Source organism: Misgurnus anguillicaudatus, chromosome 19 (assembly GCF_027580225.2).
Source record: "Misgurnus anguillicaudatus chromosome 19, ASM2758022v2, whole genome shotgun sequence".
NCBI lineage: Eukaryota > Metazoa > Chordata > Actinopteri > Cypriniformes > Cobitidae > Misgurnus > Misgurnus anguillicaudatus.
The window spans coordinates 5,863,508-5,885,332 of NC_073355.2; the positions used below are offsets into that span (position 1 = coordinate 5,863,508).

Here is a 21,825-nt window from a genome sequence, read left to right on the forward strand (position 1 = left end):
TGATGACCTTGCAACTTAAATTACCCTTAATTTATTGCCATACAGATAAAAGTAAAATAACATTCGAAACTAAAAATTGTTTTTTTTTATTTGTGTAAACTCACAATAAGGAGAAAACCTTGTGCTTATTTAAAATCATTAAAAACATGACGTGCTTTCTGCTGCTTTGGTTTAACAGCGCCTCACAAAAAAAGAACAGCAACTCAAATACTTTTTTAATTGTCAATCTGATAATTATAACATATTTCGTGTAGGCTTATTTATTTTATTATTATTTCTCAAAACAGAGACGTAGCATCATCTATTGATTTAAATCTATTTGTGCATGAAACTAAACCCATAGGGGAAATGATGATATTTTAGGAGATTTATTTATTATAAATGAGTGAACAACGCGAATCCAGAAAGGAATTTATTTCTTTAAAACAGCCAGTCTGGCAGGGCGGACATTTCGGTAGCTTTATTTATTTTGCGAGCTGCCGCCGTGGGTTTTGTCTAGAAGGGATACATAAAATGCCGAAAAGTTTAGAATTATATTTGGAGGTAGGATTTTTAGGATGAAAACAGCGGCTCTGGCTAAATGAGATACAAATACATCCTACAATCCTGTGAAATTTTGTGTTTAGAGTTGGGTTTGGGTGAAGGATTAGGATAAAACAGTGCTCATCCGGCGAGATTTCGTTTGCTGTATCCCTTCTATACACAACCGCAGGCGTGGCGGGGATGTTTTAGGCGTGGCGGCCCGCCACGGTTGAATGTATATAGCGGAAACACTGCTATCTTCTAACCAGCCGACCAGCTTGGTTAAAAGCACGGAAGCAAAAATGCAAACTCTGTAGTAGTGTGTTGCTTTTGCACTTTTAAAACTACACTTCTACACGTGAATACCCTAATTTAGTGCCTTATTAAGCTATAATACGTGAAAAACATCTAATTAAGTAAATATTTATATTTTATCCGATTAGTCGATTAATCGGAAAAATAATCGCCCGATTAATCGATTATGAAAATAATTGTTAGTTGCAGCCCTAGTGGGCATAGCTAACCCAATACACTCGGACATTCTCTGCTTTCACGTCCATTGAAATGCATTGCAAGTAGTCCGTTTTCATTTGGTTTTTATATGCTTTTTCTTGTCATTTTAAGTTTAAAATGGTCAAACGTATGCATGGGGTACATGCAACACTGGGTATTCCGAGAGGCTGGCCCGACGTCGTGTATTTTTTACGATTTCCCAAGCCACATTTCAAACAAGATAACATTAAGTGTCTTCTCTGTATTAAGTTATGAGGTAGACCACAACACCAACTAAACATGGATAAATTCAACAAAGATGTCTGCATCTGTTCTAAGCTAAGTCCACAACGTATTTCAAGGCTCAACATAAAGGACTGCCCGGTGGCCTGGGGCAAGCGTGAGAGATGTTCGGGCTAGTAAAAAGTATTGTCACTTGCCCGATCAGGGCCGGGTTTCCCGATAACGATTGAACTTAGCTCTTAAGTGCGCTTTCTACGAGCTACTTAACGAACATTCGTTGTTCATTTACGTGCGTTTCCCAAAGATGAACGTAAAACGATCATTCGCAGCTGGGTTTTAAGTGCTACTTACGAGTCGCTATCCATTTGTCAAGTGCTAAAATGTCACCTATAGAATGTCTCGAATTTGTAGCAGAAGCTTGTTTAGGCTAATGATCTTCAGCTGATGTGCACTAATGTTTTTTTTATAATATTTTCATTATTGTTTAATGACTAAATATTATAAAATTTAGTCATTAAACAATTATTTGTTTAAAATTATTTTAATGTTTTAATAATTTGTGCATAATGAAATATTCTATTCCGTATTTAGTTAGGACTCGTCCCACTGCGAAATGCCTTCTGCATTTTATGTATAGTATAGATTATTATTAGGCTATTATTAGTTTTTTTATTATCCATGTTTATTTATTATTAGGGATTAATGCATTGTACCGTACATATTTATTTGCTTTCCTTAATCAGATGCCATTTCACTTCAAAACAATAATTTTTTTACTGTAGATTAATTATAGAAGCAATTGGTAGGAACCATTTATCAAATTAATAGTACCAACTATTACCAAAATTATAATTTAATTGTAATTTAAATTTGATTTCTCATTTTAATTTTAAATATATTATATTAAAGTAATTTAAACAAATAAACAAAGAAGAACCCAATAAATAAATATACATTACATTTAAAACATTACATTATCGTCATTGCAGGAGTGCAATTTGCTGTTGTCCTGCAGGTGACCTTGTAACTCTGTTGTCTTACGATGCCCTTATGTATGAACGATTACTCCAGAGCATTCGTAGATCTACGATGATTTTCAAGTGCTACTTAAGTTACAAAGCTTTTGGGAAACAGCCCGTAATTTTAAGATGATTTGTACGATAGTTTTTACGATCAACTTAGCCTTACGATGCTTTTGGGAAACCTGCACCAGGCCAGTGCTTCACCCATAGTCACCAAAAAAAATTTTCATCAATGTATATTATTTAACATCTTGGAAGCAGACATTTACTTTGGGAAAACACGATGAAAGGAACGATGCAATATTTTGCACAATTTGCTGTCAATTTACAGGTAAAGCAGAAAAGTTGGGAGCCTTTTTTTCGTTGGAACATGTCTGTTATATATGTATACAATTATATTTGATTTTTGAATTATTATTTTTAAATATGTGACACTGACATTTTTTTTATTGGGGCCAGTTTTGGCAGGGCAAGTCAAAACCTAAACCACTGGCCCGGACGGGCCAGTATAAATTTTTTTTGCGTTGAGCCCTGTATTTGAACATTATCTTTAACATCGCTAACGTAACATTAGCCTAACATTACAAAAACGTTAACATTAGCTTCTAGCTGCGTTGTACATCATGTCACTTAGCTTCTGTAAATAACTTAGCATCTATAAATAACCGAGATAACAAATGTTATTTGTAATAGCAATATTGTGCTGAATGATTCATGTAAATACTGTAAGTTAGCACCAAACTAACAGAGAGGTACTCTTGGTAAAGATGGTAAAAGGCTTGTCCTGGAAACGCATGCAACTTAGACCTGTACACCAACGAGATGGTTTATCGCGTTTACACTGTGACCTGTACATTTATGCCTGGAGCTGAAGCTTTTCATCAACCTTCTCAACAATAAAATTATTAATATAATCCTCCAATGCATAGTTAAGGCCCTTTTGGTGACTTCGACATGATGTATAGCCTTTCTGTATCCAAAAATCATCAATTGCCTCCTGTGAAATGTCTCCTACCGTGACAGCTGCCATAGTGCCTTTCACCGAATGTTGATCGTTTGTCTGAGTGAGTGGAGGGGGCGTGGCTTAGCCATAGGTCAATTGAGCCACACACCCAAACAACAAATAATCCACATATAATTATCATTTATCAAACATCTCGTGAACTTTATACATGCAAAGCTAAAGTTGCTTTGTTTTGTTGTAGATACAAACTAAAAATATTTCTAAAGAAATCAATACTTGTAATATTTATAAGTCACATCTGAATTCTTCAGCATCCAGATTCCTGCAGATTCATCTGGCCGAGGGATTTCTCTCTAGGAATCCATTTTTTTATAAAGACATGCATTAATTATCTGTAGGCCAACACAAAGTGTGGGATCTCACAGATTCTCTCTAAAAACAGATTACTGGAGCATAAAGATAAAGACAGGGGTGAGTGGGTGGGTGCACTTATACCCTGATGAGGTGTGTTGATGTAAGCACTCTTGTTCATTAGGTTGATGGGTTCGTGTGCGTCTGCGTGTGTGTTTGGGTATCCCACGGTTTGTCACTGACTCATCTCCTCTAATAGCACTTTAGGCTTATACAACAACAGTAAACAAAATGCTGGCTCATTCAAGTGTCTTATATGTTGTGTGTGGGTCATCCACCAGCAATATTCCACACTTTTTTATTATTGGTTTTATTTTATTAGTTGTTTGTGTTTACTTACTGTCTTCATTTCTCTGTCTCTACAGTTTAAACGCTTTCATCGGGAAGTTATTGCGGAGTTGGAGAGGAAAACAGACATGGATGTGAAATACATGACGGTGAGCTGCCGTGCATTTTCTGCTTTGAATATAAACTGGCTCGGCTGATTAAAGTTAATGTGATATTGAACCTCATTATTTCTGCAAGTCATGTTTCTGTTGTTGTTATGCGTCTTATTTTAAAGAAAACAGCATGCTTGTTTTTGTAATCACTAATCGGTTATGAGGGATGAGAAGATGTCATGTGCAACCTGTCCATGCTGGCATTTGCTTACTGTAATTTGGCTAATTTTAACTGAGTAACTTAGCCAAAATATTAGAGATATCTCAACAACATCTAGATATGAGAAGCATTTTCTTTTCTTTTATGAACCTTTTTATTTACAGTGAGGAAAATAAGTATTTGAACACCCTGCTATTTTGCAAATTCTCCCACTTAGAAATCATGGAGGGATCTGAGCATGTCCACTGTGAGAGACATAATCTAAAAAAAATCCAGAAATCACAATGTATGATTTTTTAACTATTTATTTGTATGAAACAGCTGCAAATAAGTATTTGAACACCTGTCTATCAGCTAGAATTCTTACCTTCAAAGACCTGTTAGTCTGTTTTTAAAATGTCCACCTCCACTCAATTTATTATCCTAAATTAGATGCACCTGTTTGAGGTTGTTAGCTGCATAAGACACCTGTCCACCCCATACAATCAGTAAGAATCCAACTACTAACATGGCCAAGACCAAAGAGCTGTCCAAAGACACTAGAGACAAAATTGTACACCTCCACAAGGCTGGAAAGGGCTACGGGGAAATTGCCATGCATCTTGGTAAAAAAAGGTCCACTGTTGGAGCAATCATTAGAAAATGGAAGAAGCTAAACATGACTGTCAATCTCCCTCGGACTGGGACTCCATGCAAGATCTCACCTCGTGGAGTGTCAATGATCCTAAGAAAGGTGAGAAATCAGCCCAAAACTACACGGGAGGAGCTGGTCAATGACCTGAAAAGAGCTGGGACCACCGTTTCCAAGGTTACTGTTGGTAATACACTAAGACGTCATGGTTTGAAATCATGCATTGTATGAAAGGTTCCCCTGCTTGAACCAGCACATGTCCAGGCCCGTCTTAAGTTTGCCAATGACCATTTGGATGATCCAGAGGAGTTATGGGAGAAAGTCGTGTGGTCAGATGAGACCAAAATAGAACTTTTTGGTCATAATTCGACTAAACGTGTTTGGAGGAAGAAGAATGATGAGTACCATCCCAAGAACACCATCCTACTGTGAAGCATAGGGGTGGTAGCATTATGCTTTGGGGTTTTTTTCTGCACATGGGACAGGGAGACTGCACTGTATTAAGGAGAGGATGATCGGGGCCATGTATTGCGAGATTTTAAGGAACAACCTCCTTCCCTCAGTTAGAGCATTGAAGATGGGTCGAGGCTGGGTCTTCCAACATGACAATGACCCGAAGCACACGGCCAGGATAACCAAGGAGTGGCTCTGTAAGAAGCATATCAAGGTTCTGGCGTGGCCTAGCCAGTCTCCAGACCTAAACCCAATAGAGAATCTTTGAAAGGAGCTCAAACTCCGTTGTAACAGAATATTTAATCCACTGCTTTTAGTTGGCAAACATTGCTTGTTCCTACAAGCTTTAGTATATCCTCAATGCTGCCTATGGAAAATGTGTGCATAAAATGTTGTTTTTTCAGTCAGACATGCTTATATAACACCATCTTATTTTCATGTCTGCACCAGCACAGCGGTCAATCAACCCGCTGCCACACTGCGTGCATGGACACGTCTCCATGTCCTTGAGGGACACTGATCCAATGTTGTCTGTCCACAGGCCACATTTAAGCGATACCAGACGGAGCACAGAATGAAGCAGGACTCGCTGGAGAGATCACAGTCAGACCTGAAGAAGCTCAAGAGGAAAAGTCAGGGAAAGAACGCCTCAAAATACGAGAGCAAAGAGAACGAGGTATGTGTGATTGTGGGCACTTTTCAAATCCAATAGAGTAAATCATTACGGGTATGTGTGTGTCATATTTTGCAGTTGAGTTGCACACCCGCACCCTGCAACAGTCTGTCACTTCACAATATCAAAAATAAGATTGTGTTTTTATTTGCAACAATTCATAAGGGAGGTGAATGAGGGCGAAACCTCTCGCAGCCGAAGCCTTAAACGCCCACTGCCACCATCACACGCTCAATACGATTCAGTGTTTTTACGGTGGATGATATAAAGATATTTACTACCAAACATCTGCACTTGAAGTCTGATCCCAGCCTTTCCTTTTGAAAACAACAAGCCCCTTTAAACATTGTCACCATCTTTATAGTGCAAGCCCTGCGTTTAGCCCTGATCCAATGATATGTTGTTTATCAGGGTTACCTACAGAGATTAATTGCTTTTCTCTGCAGTCTGTACACTGATGGCTAAAGTTTGAAAGATTGCTCTCTCTCTCTCTCTCTCTCTCTCTCTCTCTCTCTCTCTCTCTCTCTCTCTCTCTCTCTCTAACCTGTTGTTGATGGATGGATGTGTCTGCAACACTGTTGTCTGTGATGAGACATAACTCTTCTCTTTCATCCGACGGCACATCATTGACAGCTTGACATTTTACTGCTCTTCTGCTTTTTCTAACCTCCCCATTCATTACCATGAGCTTTTGTAGCGGTTGTCACCTAATAAACGTTGCTTGTAATATAGAAAATGGCTTACAAGTATAGAGTTGGGTATGTTTAATAGAAATCAATATTTTAAAGTATTATTTTACCTAGGGCTGGACAATAATTCAATATCAGTACAGGGTTTTCTGCAGAAAATTTGTTAGTTGAGGTGGTAGGGTTGGGCGCAGGGCCGGACGGGGGGTGTGGCAATCAAAGGGAAGGGGCATACGCGTCATGATGAAAATTATTTTTTTATTTAAAACACTCAAATAAAGCTTATTTTTTAGGGAAACTATGATAAAAAATGAACACATACTAGATTATAAGTGAATTAAATGTTTTACCTCTAACGGGTTAATAAACACAAACTAAAGCAGATATTGTAGAACGTCTGGCGATTAATTACATTATCTAAAAGGAGGGCTCGTGAAACCTAGCTAGCAGGTTGCTCAAACATTAAAATCACCAGCTACCTTACTTTAAAGTTGCAAGAACTATAGACTTATACAATAACAGGCTTAATAAACCCAAAACATAAGTACACTTACAGTTCTCACGGACACGCGTTTTATCAACTGGCTATCCTCCAGACATGACAGACCATGTCTTTATCTCATTTTTTCGGCCGTGTGGCAAGCGTGCACACTGGCAGTGTGAAGCGCATCCGCGCTATTCTCCAAGATGTTTTATCAACTGGCTAGTTATCCTCCAGACAGTGGCGGTCCGGACCAAGTCTTTCTCATTTCGTCCGCGCTATTCTTTGAGATGCATTTGACAGCCTTTTTGTGGCGTTTTTTTTTTTTTTGAACGACCTAGTTAAAGCGGTAGGGTTTCCCAGCTTAGGCGGGCCGCCTGAACTGAAAAGTGGTGCGGAAAAACCCAATTTGAATGTTTGTTGATTATTATTCTCAACGAAAAACTCAACAACAATAAAATAGTACAATGACAAACGAATTTGAGGGATGATATGGTATTAGCGGTAACAAACCCAATTAAGTATCTGAAAAATAACTAAAAATAAAAACGCAATCAAAATATACTGACTTTATCAGAACAGGCCTTTAGATATTAGCCAATCCTACTAAGGTCATATTAGTACTGAACCGTATGTCTCTAGTGACTGCAAAAAAAATAATAATTCCTTCCAGATCCTTAAGAAAAGCATTCTTCACTTCTCTAAATTTCGAATTGCTTTTTTGGAAATGTATGTTTTACCTGTCATACTACTAAGTTTTGAAGCATTTCTTTTAATGCTGTTTTTTCACTGTATTGAATGGCTTTGCAATGTATCGCGTTACACTGTCAGTTAAAGGGGTGGTTTAATGTTATTTCAAGCATTCTGACTTATGAACACAGTTATAGAGTTGTTTCCTCATGCTTAACGTAGGCAAAAAAGCAGTTGGACGTGTTACAGAGTATTTCTGTGCCGAATGCACTTCGCCTGGGTTCGTACTAGTTTCAGAAAGTTTTTTTTTGATTACGGGTCCAGCTGACATTTCAGGGGTTTCTATAGACGGTTTCAGCAGTAACAACATAAACAAGGCTTTCGTGGTCATCACGTAACTTCCGGTAAATTCCGTGCAGAATAAATAACAACAAAGTCCTTTTAAAATAGTTTATTTATATAACAAGCAAAATAAACAACACCTAGATTACATAGGAACCCAAAACATTTGTTATTTTCGACTAGGTATGTGTTAAAGAGTTTAGTTTCAGTAACTAGTCAGACCATTAAACAAACATAAACCAGAAGTAAAGTTCGGACCAGACGCTTATTGCGTCACCGCAACGTCTATACGTGTCGCTTTGTTTAATTTCAAAACTTAACAATGGCATGAATGAAGAAGTGTGTTTTTGGATGTAAGGAGAAGAAAGCCAGCCTTATGGAGACAATGGATATAGTTTATTATCCGGCGTAGCAGCGGAGTTTTGCATGTGTGTTTGATGTGCTTGATTTCTTTGAAAGTCCCAACAGGGTCATGAGTTGCATGCGGTAAGTAAGACTTCTGTCTTATGTTGGAAATAGGCACGTGCATATTATATAAACAACACAAACATGTAGTAAATCATAAGTTAAACAGTGTTGTATAGTGTTGCATGACTCATACTCGCTCCTCCCGTGGTAGTAACTCCTCCGTCTTTATTTTTTCGTACGTTATCGGAAAGAATCGGTAAAGCTAATCTTTCTTTTATAAATCTGATTAAACTAAAGACTCTTTGGAGATATAAAGGATGTAAAACTACTCTCTAGGTACTCCAGATTAACATGCATTAAAATGCAGAAACAGCGTGTGTTATGTGAGATTTAAGGAGCGCGATATACTGTCTCGTTTATACAGGCGCTGCAGCTCCCCCTTGTGTTTTTTTAAGAAATATGCAATCATTGTGGTGATCTGAAATCAATGCGATGAGGTCAAACAAATGCAATGAGATGACTATTTAATCATTGTGACAGCCCTAACCCACAGATCTATAGATTTTGCAAGATAAGTGATTGGTTTGCAGTTTAAACTGTAACTACAACAATATAAAACATGGACAAACAAAGAACTTTAATATTAATTATTAACCCCATCCTATGTATTAACAGTCGGATTTGGTAACCAACTGTAAGCACTGAGTCTACCTGATGACCATACATCACCGTTTTAAATAACTAAATGATAAGAATTGCAATACTTATGACTCAGTTATTGATATAATGTTATCATATCCTGCTGATGTCCACACCTATTAGATACCATTGTGCAGTTTTGCTAGTTTGTTTTAAAACCAATTACATTTAATTTTTGATTCACACATACTTTGCTAGACATCAGGATCAGCTTTTCGGAATCTTCGTGTTTGTTTTTAAGTAATGAGCTCAGGTGCCAACCTACAGTAAATGACATTTAAGGCCATCACAAGCACTCTACCACTGCAATGACTGTTCACTACAAAAGCATCGCAGCCTTAAAAGAAAGCACATTTTGAGCAGATTTATTAGGTGGCATTCCATGTATACTTAACAGCGAAGCAATTCCAGATAAGTAGCTTATGAGCTGTCATGATGATTAGGATGTTGTCCTAAAAAAAAGCGAGGCAGCTCAGTTTTTGAACACACATTTGGTGTGTGTGTGTGTCTTTTTGAGGTTTCCCATTTAGGTGAGGATGGCGTGTTTTTCTTCACCCTCTTGTGCGACGTCCTCTATATCTTTTACTATTCTCCACGGGGAGGAATGAAGGTGTCCATAGCAACAGGCTTTAGCCTAGCAGACGTCTGTGATGAGTAACAGGACAAAAAAGCTCTCTCGCACCACTCTCCATCACAGCACCTAAATGACACGTTTTACTGTTTTAAACTCAATATGTGTTACAGAAATGTCTCTGTTATCACAGCTGAACAGACTGTTTGTCTATACACGTGTCTGTGTACATGTATTCAAGAGAGTGGTTTTCAAAGCCTATTTGACTTCACACACAAACAGTTGCCATGTCTTTTAAGGATATGGACAACTACTACATTTAAAATGGACTAGGTAGCGCAGTAGTCGTCGTAGTGTCTGGATAAGGGTCATGTAACCTATGTGTGAGTTTATTTGATTATTAGGGTGACCGTGTCAGATCATCTCTAACATGTGGTGCACACAGGAAGTAGATTAAATAAAGCCTTTTAATACCCTCCATACTGATGAAGAGGGGCTGCCCCTGAACCCAGCCGTCACCCTGCCCTTCCTGCACCACCAGCCATTGTTTTCGTTTGCCATTAATAGCTTGTACCTGTGCTTAAAAACAACTGAATAACAGACTGGACCTTTCACTTTACAAACACAATCCATCCAGGGGTTCTGATGGAGACAGGAAATGCAGTGCCGGGTGTGATGTATAGATTACAATGTTTTATTTAAACAAAGTATGGACTACTAGGTGTGACTATATAACAGTAAAACGCTAAAAAATGACTCTAACTACGTTTTTACAAATTGCGTCACATATGATTCAGGGCTCCAGACTAACTTTTTTCACTAGGAGGACAGTGGCCCCCAACTGAAAATTTTAGGGGTGCAACCAGAAAATTTAGGGGCACCAAATATTCAAATTTCTACAAACTTTCACTGTTTTACTACTAATAAATATTTTAATGATAGATGCAGAACGTACAATGTGCTGTTTCAAATTCAGTGTCACATCACAAAAAAAGGTCAAATTTACTGGTCGCACATGTGCGACTGGATGTAAAAATTCAGTGGCACACTCTCAAATTTTGGTGGCAGTCTGGAGCCCTGTGATTTTATTTCAATTTAAGAAAATAGTAGCTTGTTTGCCTATTACTCATTTGTACTTTAATTCCCTTTTAAATTTGATACACCATTGGGAGAGGTTTTACACACTAGTCAAAACACGATTAACAAAAGTTTTGTAGGAACATGAAGTAAATTGAGTCATACTTATCCTGTCTCAACAGCCTATGGGTGGGAGGGGTAAAACAGAGAAAAAGAGAGACACAGACAGACAGAAAACACGGAAGGCTCAGTAAAAGCAAAGCCATTGCAACTTAGTGCACCAAACCGGCAAATCTCCTTTTTCCATGACAACCAGTGAGAGGAGGAGGGGAAAGAGGCGATCAGAGAGATCACAGTGAATACAGACATAATAAAGCCTGCTGTCTTACATCACCTGTATTATTCTGTGGGTGTGTCACCTGTATGAATACACCTGCATGATGCAGCTTACACTGACCACATGTTTATCGTGTGCACCACAATGTGCCTGGCAGAGCTTTCGAAACGTATTAAAGGGAAAGTTCATCCTAAACTGAAGAATTATCAGGGTTTTTTAATCTGTTGAATATTAAAGGTGCCAAAGAATGCATTGAAAAAATCCGTTAAATTGTTATCTGATAATTACATAGAAGGTGTGGCTTTATGAAATGCAAAAATTATCCAGAGATGGATTTACATTTACAACCCTAGGTGCCCTAAGAATGAAATGGTCTATACCTTATTTTAAAGAGTCATGAATAATAATAAGTTGAGCTCTGCTCTGATTGGCTGTCACTCAGTAGCTGGTAGCTCTCAAAGCAAAAAGACCTTATGTTTGGGTCTGTATCACACAAAGATACAGATTTTGAGTAATAACACCAATATCACCAATCCCAGGAAGTAAACTGTTGCCTACAATTCGTGTGTTTGTTGTAGTCCAAGAAAAGAGGTTTATGTTGGAGACAATAACTCACATCATCGTTTACTTTGGGGTTTGTACCTTTTGCATATCGTTAAAAACATGAATCGGACAATTGGTGCTCTTTAATGGATGGGGTAGTTTATTTGTTTCGTTTTTTTAGTATGGCCCTACAAACGTAACTAGTAATAGAACCACTGATCTATATAAATGACTGGATTGCGCATGACGTCACAACTGTGAAGCCACCACGCCGCCATGTTGGTATACCCAAACATTCCATTAAATCAATGGACGTGATCAGATTTTAATGATAAAACATCACTTCACTAGTCTTCATTTTTATATATGAAGTTACCCTGTACATTATTACGACACAAACGTCCTAAGCATGTACATAGTTATTTACTGAAAGTTGGACATTTTAGTTTTTAATCAGTTATTATACATTCATCTTCATTACATTATCAAATCAGCAGACAGACCGCAACATATTTAGTATTAATGACAAACGTGCTCATTCTGAAATCTAAATAAATAATCATATTTTGTGCCGGCAATAATTTGCTGGTTTTATGTTATCTAAACTTACAAGTTACCTAAACTTATTTAGAGAAATAACGCTGACCGTGTAGCTGAATGTCAAAAAAAATTTATTTATACCCGTGTCATTAACAGAACGCAACAGACACACTCACCTTAACGGTTTTTTATATATCCATTTTCCTGCCCGATTAAAACATAAACATTGCAATTAACACCAGAATTAACAGTTAATTTACGCACACTTATCCTAAAAATAATCTTGCGTGACTGATACACTGTAAAGTGGGTGAATTTAAAACATGATTTTGAATGGAAGTCAATGACGCCCTCTCCCGGTTGGGTATACCAAGATGGCGGCTCGAACTCTGCGCTGGCTTCACCTCACGATGTTACGTTAAGCGTTCTATGCTCAATCCAGTCATTTATATAGATCAGATAGAACGCTAACATATAGCATTAACTAGCATATAGCGCTAAAGCCGAAGGTACACTAGGGACGTCCGTGTATGTGTGGCATCCGCATGACAGCATTTTTGTCATCAGTAGGGTCCGTGGTCGGCCCAAAATCTTAGACTGCGCGGAAAGTGTGCGTACAGTTTGCGTACAACAGCTCATGCGTGTGACAATATTGAGACCTGACACTCCACTACAAACAATTATACAAAGGAAATAGACAGCATTTTCATACACATCGTTTTTTCTTTAATTTTGTGGAGCATGTTCGTCACCATAATGTTTGATTCCTGTTCTTTGTTTTCTGTTGTTTGTTCTAAACTGTGTTTGCAATGGTGGATCGGCTACATTTCTTCACCTTTCCTAAATGTTTTAATGTACTGTAAATGTCGCCAAATCAATGCTGCCCTGACGGTCTGGTTGGGTAATCATTTGAATAAGAAATCATTTGTATTGCGTACATATCGAACACAGCCATCCACGTGTAGTCGCGATGAGTACACTTTGAAAGCTACGCTGATACTGCACCGCGGTATAGACGGTTTCAGCAGTAACAACATAAACAAGCGGCTTTCGTGGTCAACACGTAACTTTCGGTAAACTCCCCTAAAAATAAATAACAACAATGTACTTTAAACATAGTTTATTTATATAACAAGCAAAATAAACAACACGTAGAGTACCTAGAAAACCAAAACATTTGTTATTTTCGACGAGGTATTTGTTTGAAAGTAAGGTTCAGACCAGGCCCATATCTCGTCACCACACGTGCGTCCGATGAAACGGTCTATACCGCGGCCTTTACTCAGCAGTCACAACTTTGTTTGTAGTATTTTAACAACATTTTACATCATTTAAAGTTGGGGCGTACATCTAGATTGTAACATCACATTTGCTGTCATGTTGAGATTGGTCTGTTTTCCAGCTGTCTTTTGCATGCACAAGGTTTACATATGTAGAAAACAATTGTGTTTGTACATGGTAATGACATATCGTGAACACCAGAGTTCGTATTATTCATCTATGCCTAGGTAAATACAGTTTTACATTTTACGACACCTTTAAAGATTTTTTTCCTGTACGTTGAGAGTATGGAGATAACAGCTGACAAGAAAGGCAAAATAGACCATAAAAGAAGCACAATAAGTTACTTGAAAGACATCAATATGAATTTGTGTGAACAACTAGACAAAATTTGGACGAAATAGTCACATTTACTAATGCACTACAATCTTTCCTTATGAGTAGTCTCACATTCTGTGTCGATGTAATCTTACCGTTTCAGTCAATGTTTGGTCGTGCTCAACTGTCCAGTATAGTACATGATGAACAGCTGGTTAACTGATATAAATTCAGCTGGCTTTGGCACTTGTTTCAAACACAATGTCCAACATTCATTGACTTGGTCACCTCACAATGCCTTTACGTCTTTACACAAGAAAGCACAATGATCTCTGTCTTTACAATGTTCTTCTTGAATGGCACCTGTTGGACAGCTGATAAGGCCATTGTGATGACCTCTCTCTTTGTTTTTTGGTTTTCTGCAGTGTATAGAGACTCTCACTCACCGTCAGATGGACATGCAGAAGTTCATCGCCGATGGCTGCCGTGAGGCTCTCCTGGAGGAGAAGAGACGCTTCTGTTTCCTGGTGGACAAGCACTGCAACTTTTCTTTTCAGATCTCAGCTTTCCATGACAAGGTTTGTTACAACATGCCTCATAGATCTCTGACATTATACAAAAGCGAAGTGAATTATTTTATTGTTAGTTTACATTTAGGAACAAAGATGGTGTATGTACAAATATCTCATTTTTTCGTGAATGAGAACAAAGCTGTGAGGGATAGACATGCAGTTCATCCAATATGCTGAACCGTCTCAGGTGGTTGGTCATGTGCTATTTTTTGCAGAAAATTTTTGAAAGTTTCATAAGCTGAGTGTTCATGAGTGGCATATTAAATATACTGTACTTATCCCTCACTGCCTCAATCATGTAAATTAAATGTCTACTCTAATTCATGAGAGAGAGATTGCTGGTCTCTGTCTTCGTGATTGGACTGTTGGATCCAGTAGGTCTTTTTCGACAATCGAAAACCTTTTAAAATGATGATTAAACGTTTTATGAATATGTAAAAAGTCTATGAAATGAAATACAAGAGAGTTTACAACAAAAGTTGTTTACTGTTATAGTTTTCTGAAACAGAAAGCATGCAGGATATAGTGGTCCTGGGGCCAGATTCACAAAACGTGTCTTATGTAAAAGGTGCTAGGTTAAGCCAAAGTCAGCTGACTCCCAGGGGTGGAAAAAAACCTAGGATAAAAACCCAATGGGAAAAGTCCTAGGAGGAAAAAACCCTTGGAAGATATATATATATATAAATATATGTAAACCGATAAGGAGATTTAGCAGTCGTTTGGCAGGCATCATGCTTGAAGGATGGCCAGTAGATCAGTGACGTGTTGACCTTCACGGCAGCCGAACTGGGTCTGTTAGTCTCATTGTCCTCGGGATCGAGGACGAGACATGGAGAGAGAGACAAAATCCTATTAGCATAGGGCCCATTTGCATGTAATGCAAGTGTCACAAAGTGTTGTGGTTTAATATCTGCTTGGTTCCAGACAGGCCAGACATTAGTAAATTACCCAGACGAGTTATGTGAATGCTTTGTTCCGTACAAGCTAACTATTGCAAGATAAGTATATTTTCTAGACAAATTATGTGAATGCTTTGTCAAAGAAAAAAGTCTTAAGTTTAGACCTAAAGTGATCAACTGCGTCTGATTCTCGGACATCAGATGGTAAATCATTCCAGAGCTTAGGAGCTAAGTAGGAAAAGGATCTACCACCTTTAAACACTTTTGATATTCTAGGGATAATGAGAGACCAGAATTTTGCGACCACAGTGTACGTGATGCATTGTATTCTGATAGTAATTCTCTAAGATTAAGGTTTTATATGTGATTAGAAATATTTTAAAATGTATGCGATATTTAACTGGTAGCCAGTGTAAAGATGCCAGAATTGGGCTTATGTGGTCATACTTCTTAGTTCAAATAAGCACTCTTGCAGTGGCATTTTGAACTAGCTAAAGCTTGTTTACCTGATTTGCATGGCATCCATCGAGTAGCAAGTTACAATAGTCTATTCTAGAGGTCATAAAAGCGTGGATAAGCTTCTCTGCATCTGATGCAGACAGCATTAGGCATATTTTTGAGATATTTCTAAGATGGAAGTAAGCTGTGCGGCAGATGTTTGAGATATGACTATCCAAGGATAAATTGCTGTTGAACATCACACCTAGGTTCTTAACTGTGGAAGATGGCACCAAGGTGCTGCCATCTAGGCACCTTAGATCGGACATATTTTGTTTGGAGCGATTCGGTTTAATAATAAATATCTCTGTCTTATTGGAGTTTAGCATAAGGAAGTTATGTGCCATCCAGTCACTAATATCGCTAATACAGTCTGTTAGCTTAGCAAACTGGTGGGTTTTGCTAGGATATGACGAGATATAATGCTGGGTATCATCTGCATAGCAGTGAAAACTTACGTTATGTTTCCTGATGATGTCTCATAGAGGTAACATATATAACAAGAAAAGGATAGGACCTAGAACTGATACCTGCGGTATGCCATATTTAACTGGGGAGTGATATGATTCTTCCTCATTTAGATAAACAAAGTGATAGTGATTTGTTAGATACGATCTAAACCAGGCTAACGCCTGACCACTAATGCCAACATAGTTTCCTAGTCTATTGAGTAAGATTGTGTGATCTATTGTGTTAAAGGCTGCACTAAGTATTCCTACATTTTTTTAAGAAAGTTCTTGTTTTTTTGTTAAGGCCGAAGTATAGTCTCGTTTTTTACGCATATGTAAGGGTATGTGTACAGTGCACATGACGCAATTTTCATCATCAGAGGGGTCCACTCTGGCCACGCTCCATTGCAAAGCGTTAATTCCGTTAAGGAGGGTCCTCTGTTGAAGTTTAAAACTATTGGATCTGCCCAGAGTCACTCTGAATCTGCCATAACCAATCGCTAACGAATCAAACTTTTCCCGAACCCCGTGGGGAGGAGGGCCATAGCGTGTCTGGCGCACGACCTCAACGTCATCTTTCTTAGCCACCCCCCTCTGTTCGCTGATTGGACCTGCAGATTTTTGCCGGGAAAAAAAACGAAACTCTACCCAGCAGTCCCAGACGTTGTACTGAAGCGAAATGACAATTAAGCACGTAGGAGGGCGGAGCCAGGCTAGTGCACGTGTACATCAAATTTTCAAACCCCATGTACATTGTATATGTACATTGTGTAGCCGTATATGGCTCAGTCCACTCTCCCTTTTGAAACATATAAAGAAGCTACGGTAGCCACGACAGGACAAACGCATCATTGACTACTTTTACATGCACACCAATAATGCGATTATTTCCAGTAATCAGAGTAAGGACATATTCACAGTAAGATGTTTACATGACTCTAACTAACTTTATTTCTGCTTACATGCAGTTTTTATGTTCTGATTATTCACACATAGCCCAATAACATAGTGATGAAACGCAGAGCAGTTTGTCCGTGTAGGGCTACTGTAGAAACATGGCGGCGCAAAATGGCAACTTCCATGTATTCCATATATAGTTCCATGATAGCTGTTTATACGAAGTTGTTTAATACAGATGTTACCGGAGAAAGATTGGCCAATACGAAAGCCAAAAACCCAGAAGTGTGAAAAAGTCTAAAACTTAGGTCTTTTGGTTTCTTGAAGGCTCGAGAGCTGATGATGGAGAACCTGAACACCTGGCAGGACAAATGTTGTGATGCGACCAATGTCCCAGAAAGCGTGATGTCCATGATCGAAGGTCTACGCACTCCAGTCTCCATTACTCCTCAGGCATCTCCAGCCCCCCAACGCCACAGCAGGCTAAAGACACTTCGTCCTATCACATGACTTTCAGTGTGCTAATGTGAGTGGTGAAATCTTACCTGTTGTTATTTTTCTATACTTGTGCAGCTAAACCCAGAAGCAATGATTCCACCTCCAGCACCTCCCCAGACGAGTCCACTGGTCAACATGTTTAATCAAGACACCCCCAGACAAGAAAGAGAGTCAGGTGATAACCAGTACCTACCATATTTTGTCCTATTACTGTCACATTTAAATCCTGTTCCTGTATTTAAACTGTAGAGCATTCCGTTAGCAGCGTAAAGGCCATGGGTTCAATTCCCAGGATCACACACATTGTGATTGGTAACATTGCAGTCGTGTTTGAGGTCATTTGACGTATGCCTGTCTTGTCTTTTCTAGACCGCAACAATGAAGACAATGTATTGTCCAGATCTGTGTCGATGGCCACTGGTCTCAATCACATAGACAAAAGACCTAAAGTGCGCACCATTTTTCCCCACAAGTCTGGAAATAACAGCACGCTGCTGAGCTTTGATGAGGGTGACATTATCACGCTGCTGATCCCGGACGAAAAGGACGGTTGGCTCTATGGAGAACTGCAAAAAAACAAGCAGTGAGTATAACTCTTAAGCCACCTTTCCACTGTACACAACATTCAAACATTAAGTTTTAGTTTAATCGTAATTTGCGACAGAAGTGTAGTCCTTGAAGGTCCTTGAATTTGAAGTTAACTAAGGTGTGGGAACCCTGGGTATAATGCAGTCTTATTTGTTGAACTGCTGTTGATCTAAATAATTGGAGGTAAATAAATGTGCGGTTTTGTCATTTTGATCGTACAACCAAATATATAAAAACATTAAGCCATATCCTCTGAAGTGTCCTGGTTACCATAGTGGTAAACACCTGATATTACTGCAGTACATATGTTGATTCAAATATACTGTGGTTTAAAGGCAAATACTAGTTTGAAATAAACAAGCTGTAGGTGAAACTCTGGTTCAGACCAAGCGGTCGAGTCAGAATTGAATTAGTTTTTGTTTAATTTTTGAATAGACTGTGATTTGCATACTAAATTGTAATATAAAATACATAACACTGAGGTACAGTGGTTTGGCTAGCCAACACGCAACATCACAATCATCCAGCTTAAATACACAGAAGTAGCTCAGAAACTGGAGAGCCCTCGTGTGTACACAGCTGTTGGTGCCGTTCCCCAGACCAGCTGTGAAGATCTCTCACTTCATCGCGTGTCAATCAAAGCGATGTGAAGCCTAGTTAAAGACAACAGCTTATCTGAAATAAAAAGCAAAATCTCCCGAGGGTTTGAGGTATTTCAGCAGGTGCAGAAGCTGTAATCAGAATAGCACAGTTATGATGGAGAAAACACTCTGAACACATTTTCCTGCCAAAATATGGATGATGTTGATTTAAATGAATCCTACCAGATCAAACAGGATTCATTCTGTGAGCGCATAAGGAGCACTGAGGTCACTTTAAGAACTGATTAAAGGCATGGCGAATTACTCATCCTTTGAAGGTCACCCAAAAATGACAACTTTCATCATTTACTCTCTCACATTTTATCATACTCAAATTACTTTCTACTGTGAAACGATAACTATTAGCGTCCACATCACCGGACGATAACATTAACTTTATGCTAATTTGCTCACATGCGGCACTCAAGCAAAGCACTTGCCTTTAATGGCATTAACTAATATTGCATATTTCTTGTCATAAAAACTTTTGCTATTGTTTACATGTCACTGAATATGTAAATATGCGGTTCTTGTTGCATTTACACAGCAGGCAACCATCAGATGTCCTTAAAACGCTGTAAAGTGAAGTAGTTTGTGTAATCTAATATTTTACCTTTGGATACCTGAGGTCATTTTATGTTATGGACCTCAGCAATGAGCTTCTCCACAGTGTCATCTGTCATGCAAATGCGCGTGCACTTTAGATTCAAGTAGATTTGATTGGTTTATCATTCATCAGGTGGAAAAAAAATCGCTCAGAAAGTAATCCCAACGATATTGTTCATTGTATCTTTAGTCCCCGCCTCCACTCATTTGCTTCAGCTTGGACCATAGATATGAATATGAATATTAGTCCCCACCTCCACTCGTTTGCTTTAGCTCGGGCCATAGATATGAATATGCAGATTAGTCCCTGCATCCACTTGTTTGCTTCAGCTCAGACCATAGATATGATTATGCAAATTAGCCCCGCCTCCCCTCTTTTGCTTCAGCTGGGACCATAGATAGGATTATGCAAATTGGTCCCCGCCTCCACTAATTGGCTTCAGCTCGGACCATAGATGTGAATATGGGAATTAGTCCCCACCTCCACTCGTTTGCTTCAGCTCGGGCCATAGATATGAATATGCGGATTAGTCCCCGCCTCCACTGGTTTGCTTCAGCTCTGACCATAGATAGGATTATGCAAATGAGTCCCTGCCTCCACTCATTTGCTTCAGCTCAGACCATAGATATGATTATGCAAATTAGTCCCCGCCTCCACTCTTTTGCTTCAGATGAGACCATAGATAGGATTATGCAAATTAGTCCCCGCCTCCACTCGTTTGCTTCAGCTCGGACCATAGATGTGAATATGGGAATAAGTCCCCACCTCCACTCGTTTGCTTCAGCTCGGGCCATAGATATGAATATGCAGATAAGTCCCCGCCTCCACTCGTTTGCTTCAGCTCAGACCATAGATTCAATTCAATTTTATTTATATAGCGCTTTTCACAATAGTTAATTGTTTCAAAGCAGCTTTACATTAATAGAAGCAGTAAAAGCACAGAAAAACAACAGATAGCACAACATAATACACGATAGCATAAGCAGTCAAATTTGCTGCGGCTATGACTCGACATTATAAGCGAGCGTATTACTAATGTAACGTCTAGAAGAGGAAGCTAAGTTAAGCCCAAGAAGGCTGCCTCTCCGGGGTAAAAAAAAACCCTAGGAGAAAAAAAAACCCGGGCTTTTTAGCCGAGGAAATAAAAAAAAGTCCTAGGAGGGAAAAACCCTTGGGAGATATATATGTATAGACACACATATAAACGGATAAGGAGATTAAGCGGAGATTAAGCGGGTTCTGCCGGTGATCGTTGGTCAGGCATCAGCTGGGCATCACGTTGAAGGACGACCAGTAGATCAGAGATGTGCCGACTTTCAAATTTACCGGAACTGGGTCTGTTTGTCCCATTGTCCTCCAGATCGAGGAAGAGACAGGGAGAGAAAAACGAAATCATATTAGCGTAGGGGCCGTTCACATGTAATGCAAGTGTCACACAGTGATGTGGTTTAATCATTTTAGGATTATGCAAATTAGTCCCTGCCTCCACTCATTTGCTTCTGCTTGGACCATAGATATGAATATGCTATGTAGTCTCGCCTCCACTTATTTGCTTCATTTTAGTCCCCACATCCACAAATTAGTCCCCACATTCACTCATTTGCATCAGCTCGAAAGATAGATATTAATATGCTAATTAGTCCCGCCTCCACTCATTTGCTTCAGCTCGGACCACATAAATATGCTATGTAGTCCCGCCTCCACTCATTTGCTTCAGCTCGGATCATAGATATAAATATGCTATGTAGTCCCGCTTCCACTTATTTGCTTCATTTTAGTCCCCACATCCACAAATTAGTCCCCGCATCCACTCATTTGCATCAGCTCGAAAGATAGATATTAATATGCTAATTAGTCCCGCCTCCACTTGTTTGCTTCAGCTCGGACCATAGATATAAATATGCGAATTAGTGCCCGCATCCACTCATTTGCTTCAGCTCGGACCACATAAATATGCTATGTAGTCTCGTCTCCAATTGTTTGCTTCAGCTTGGACCATAGATATAAATATGCTATGTAGTCCCGCCTCCACTCATTTGCTTCAGCTCATAACATGGATATAAATATGTTATGTAGTCCCGCCTTCACTTTTTTGCTTAAGTTTAGTCCCTACATCCACAAATTAGTCCCCGCAACCACTTGTTTGCTTCAGCTCGGACCATAGATATAAATATGTGAATTAGTCCCCGCCT

At 38.9% G+C, this 21,825-nt stretch overlaps 1 protein-coding gene across 1 annotated transcript in view; it reads left to right on the forward strand.

Annotated features, from left to right (window-relative positions):
- Positions 1 to 21,825, forward strand: part of baiap2l1b (BAR/IMD domain containing adaptor protein 2 like 1b) — a 77,631-nt gene that overhangs the window by 29,321 nt on the left and 26,485 nt on the right. The window contains exons 5-10 of the mRNA XM_073856831.1: positions 4,020 to 4,091; positions 5,880 to 6,014; positions 14,410 to 14,562; positions 17,627 to 17,782; positions 17,867 to 17,972; positions 18,167 to 18,380. Coding sequence (XP_073712932.1) covers positions 4,020 to 4,091; positions 5,880 to 6,014; positions 14,410 to 14,562; positions 17,627 to 17,782; positions 17,867 to 17,972; positions 18,167 to 18,380 — 836 coding nt within the window. The remainder of the gene's footprint in view (positions 1 to 4,019; positions 4,092 to 5,879; positions 6,015 to 14,409; positions 14,563 to 17,626; positions 17,783 to 17,866; positions 17,973 to 18,166; positions 18,381 to 21,825) is intronic.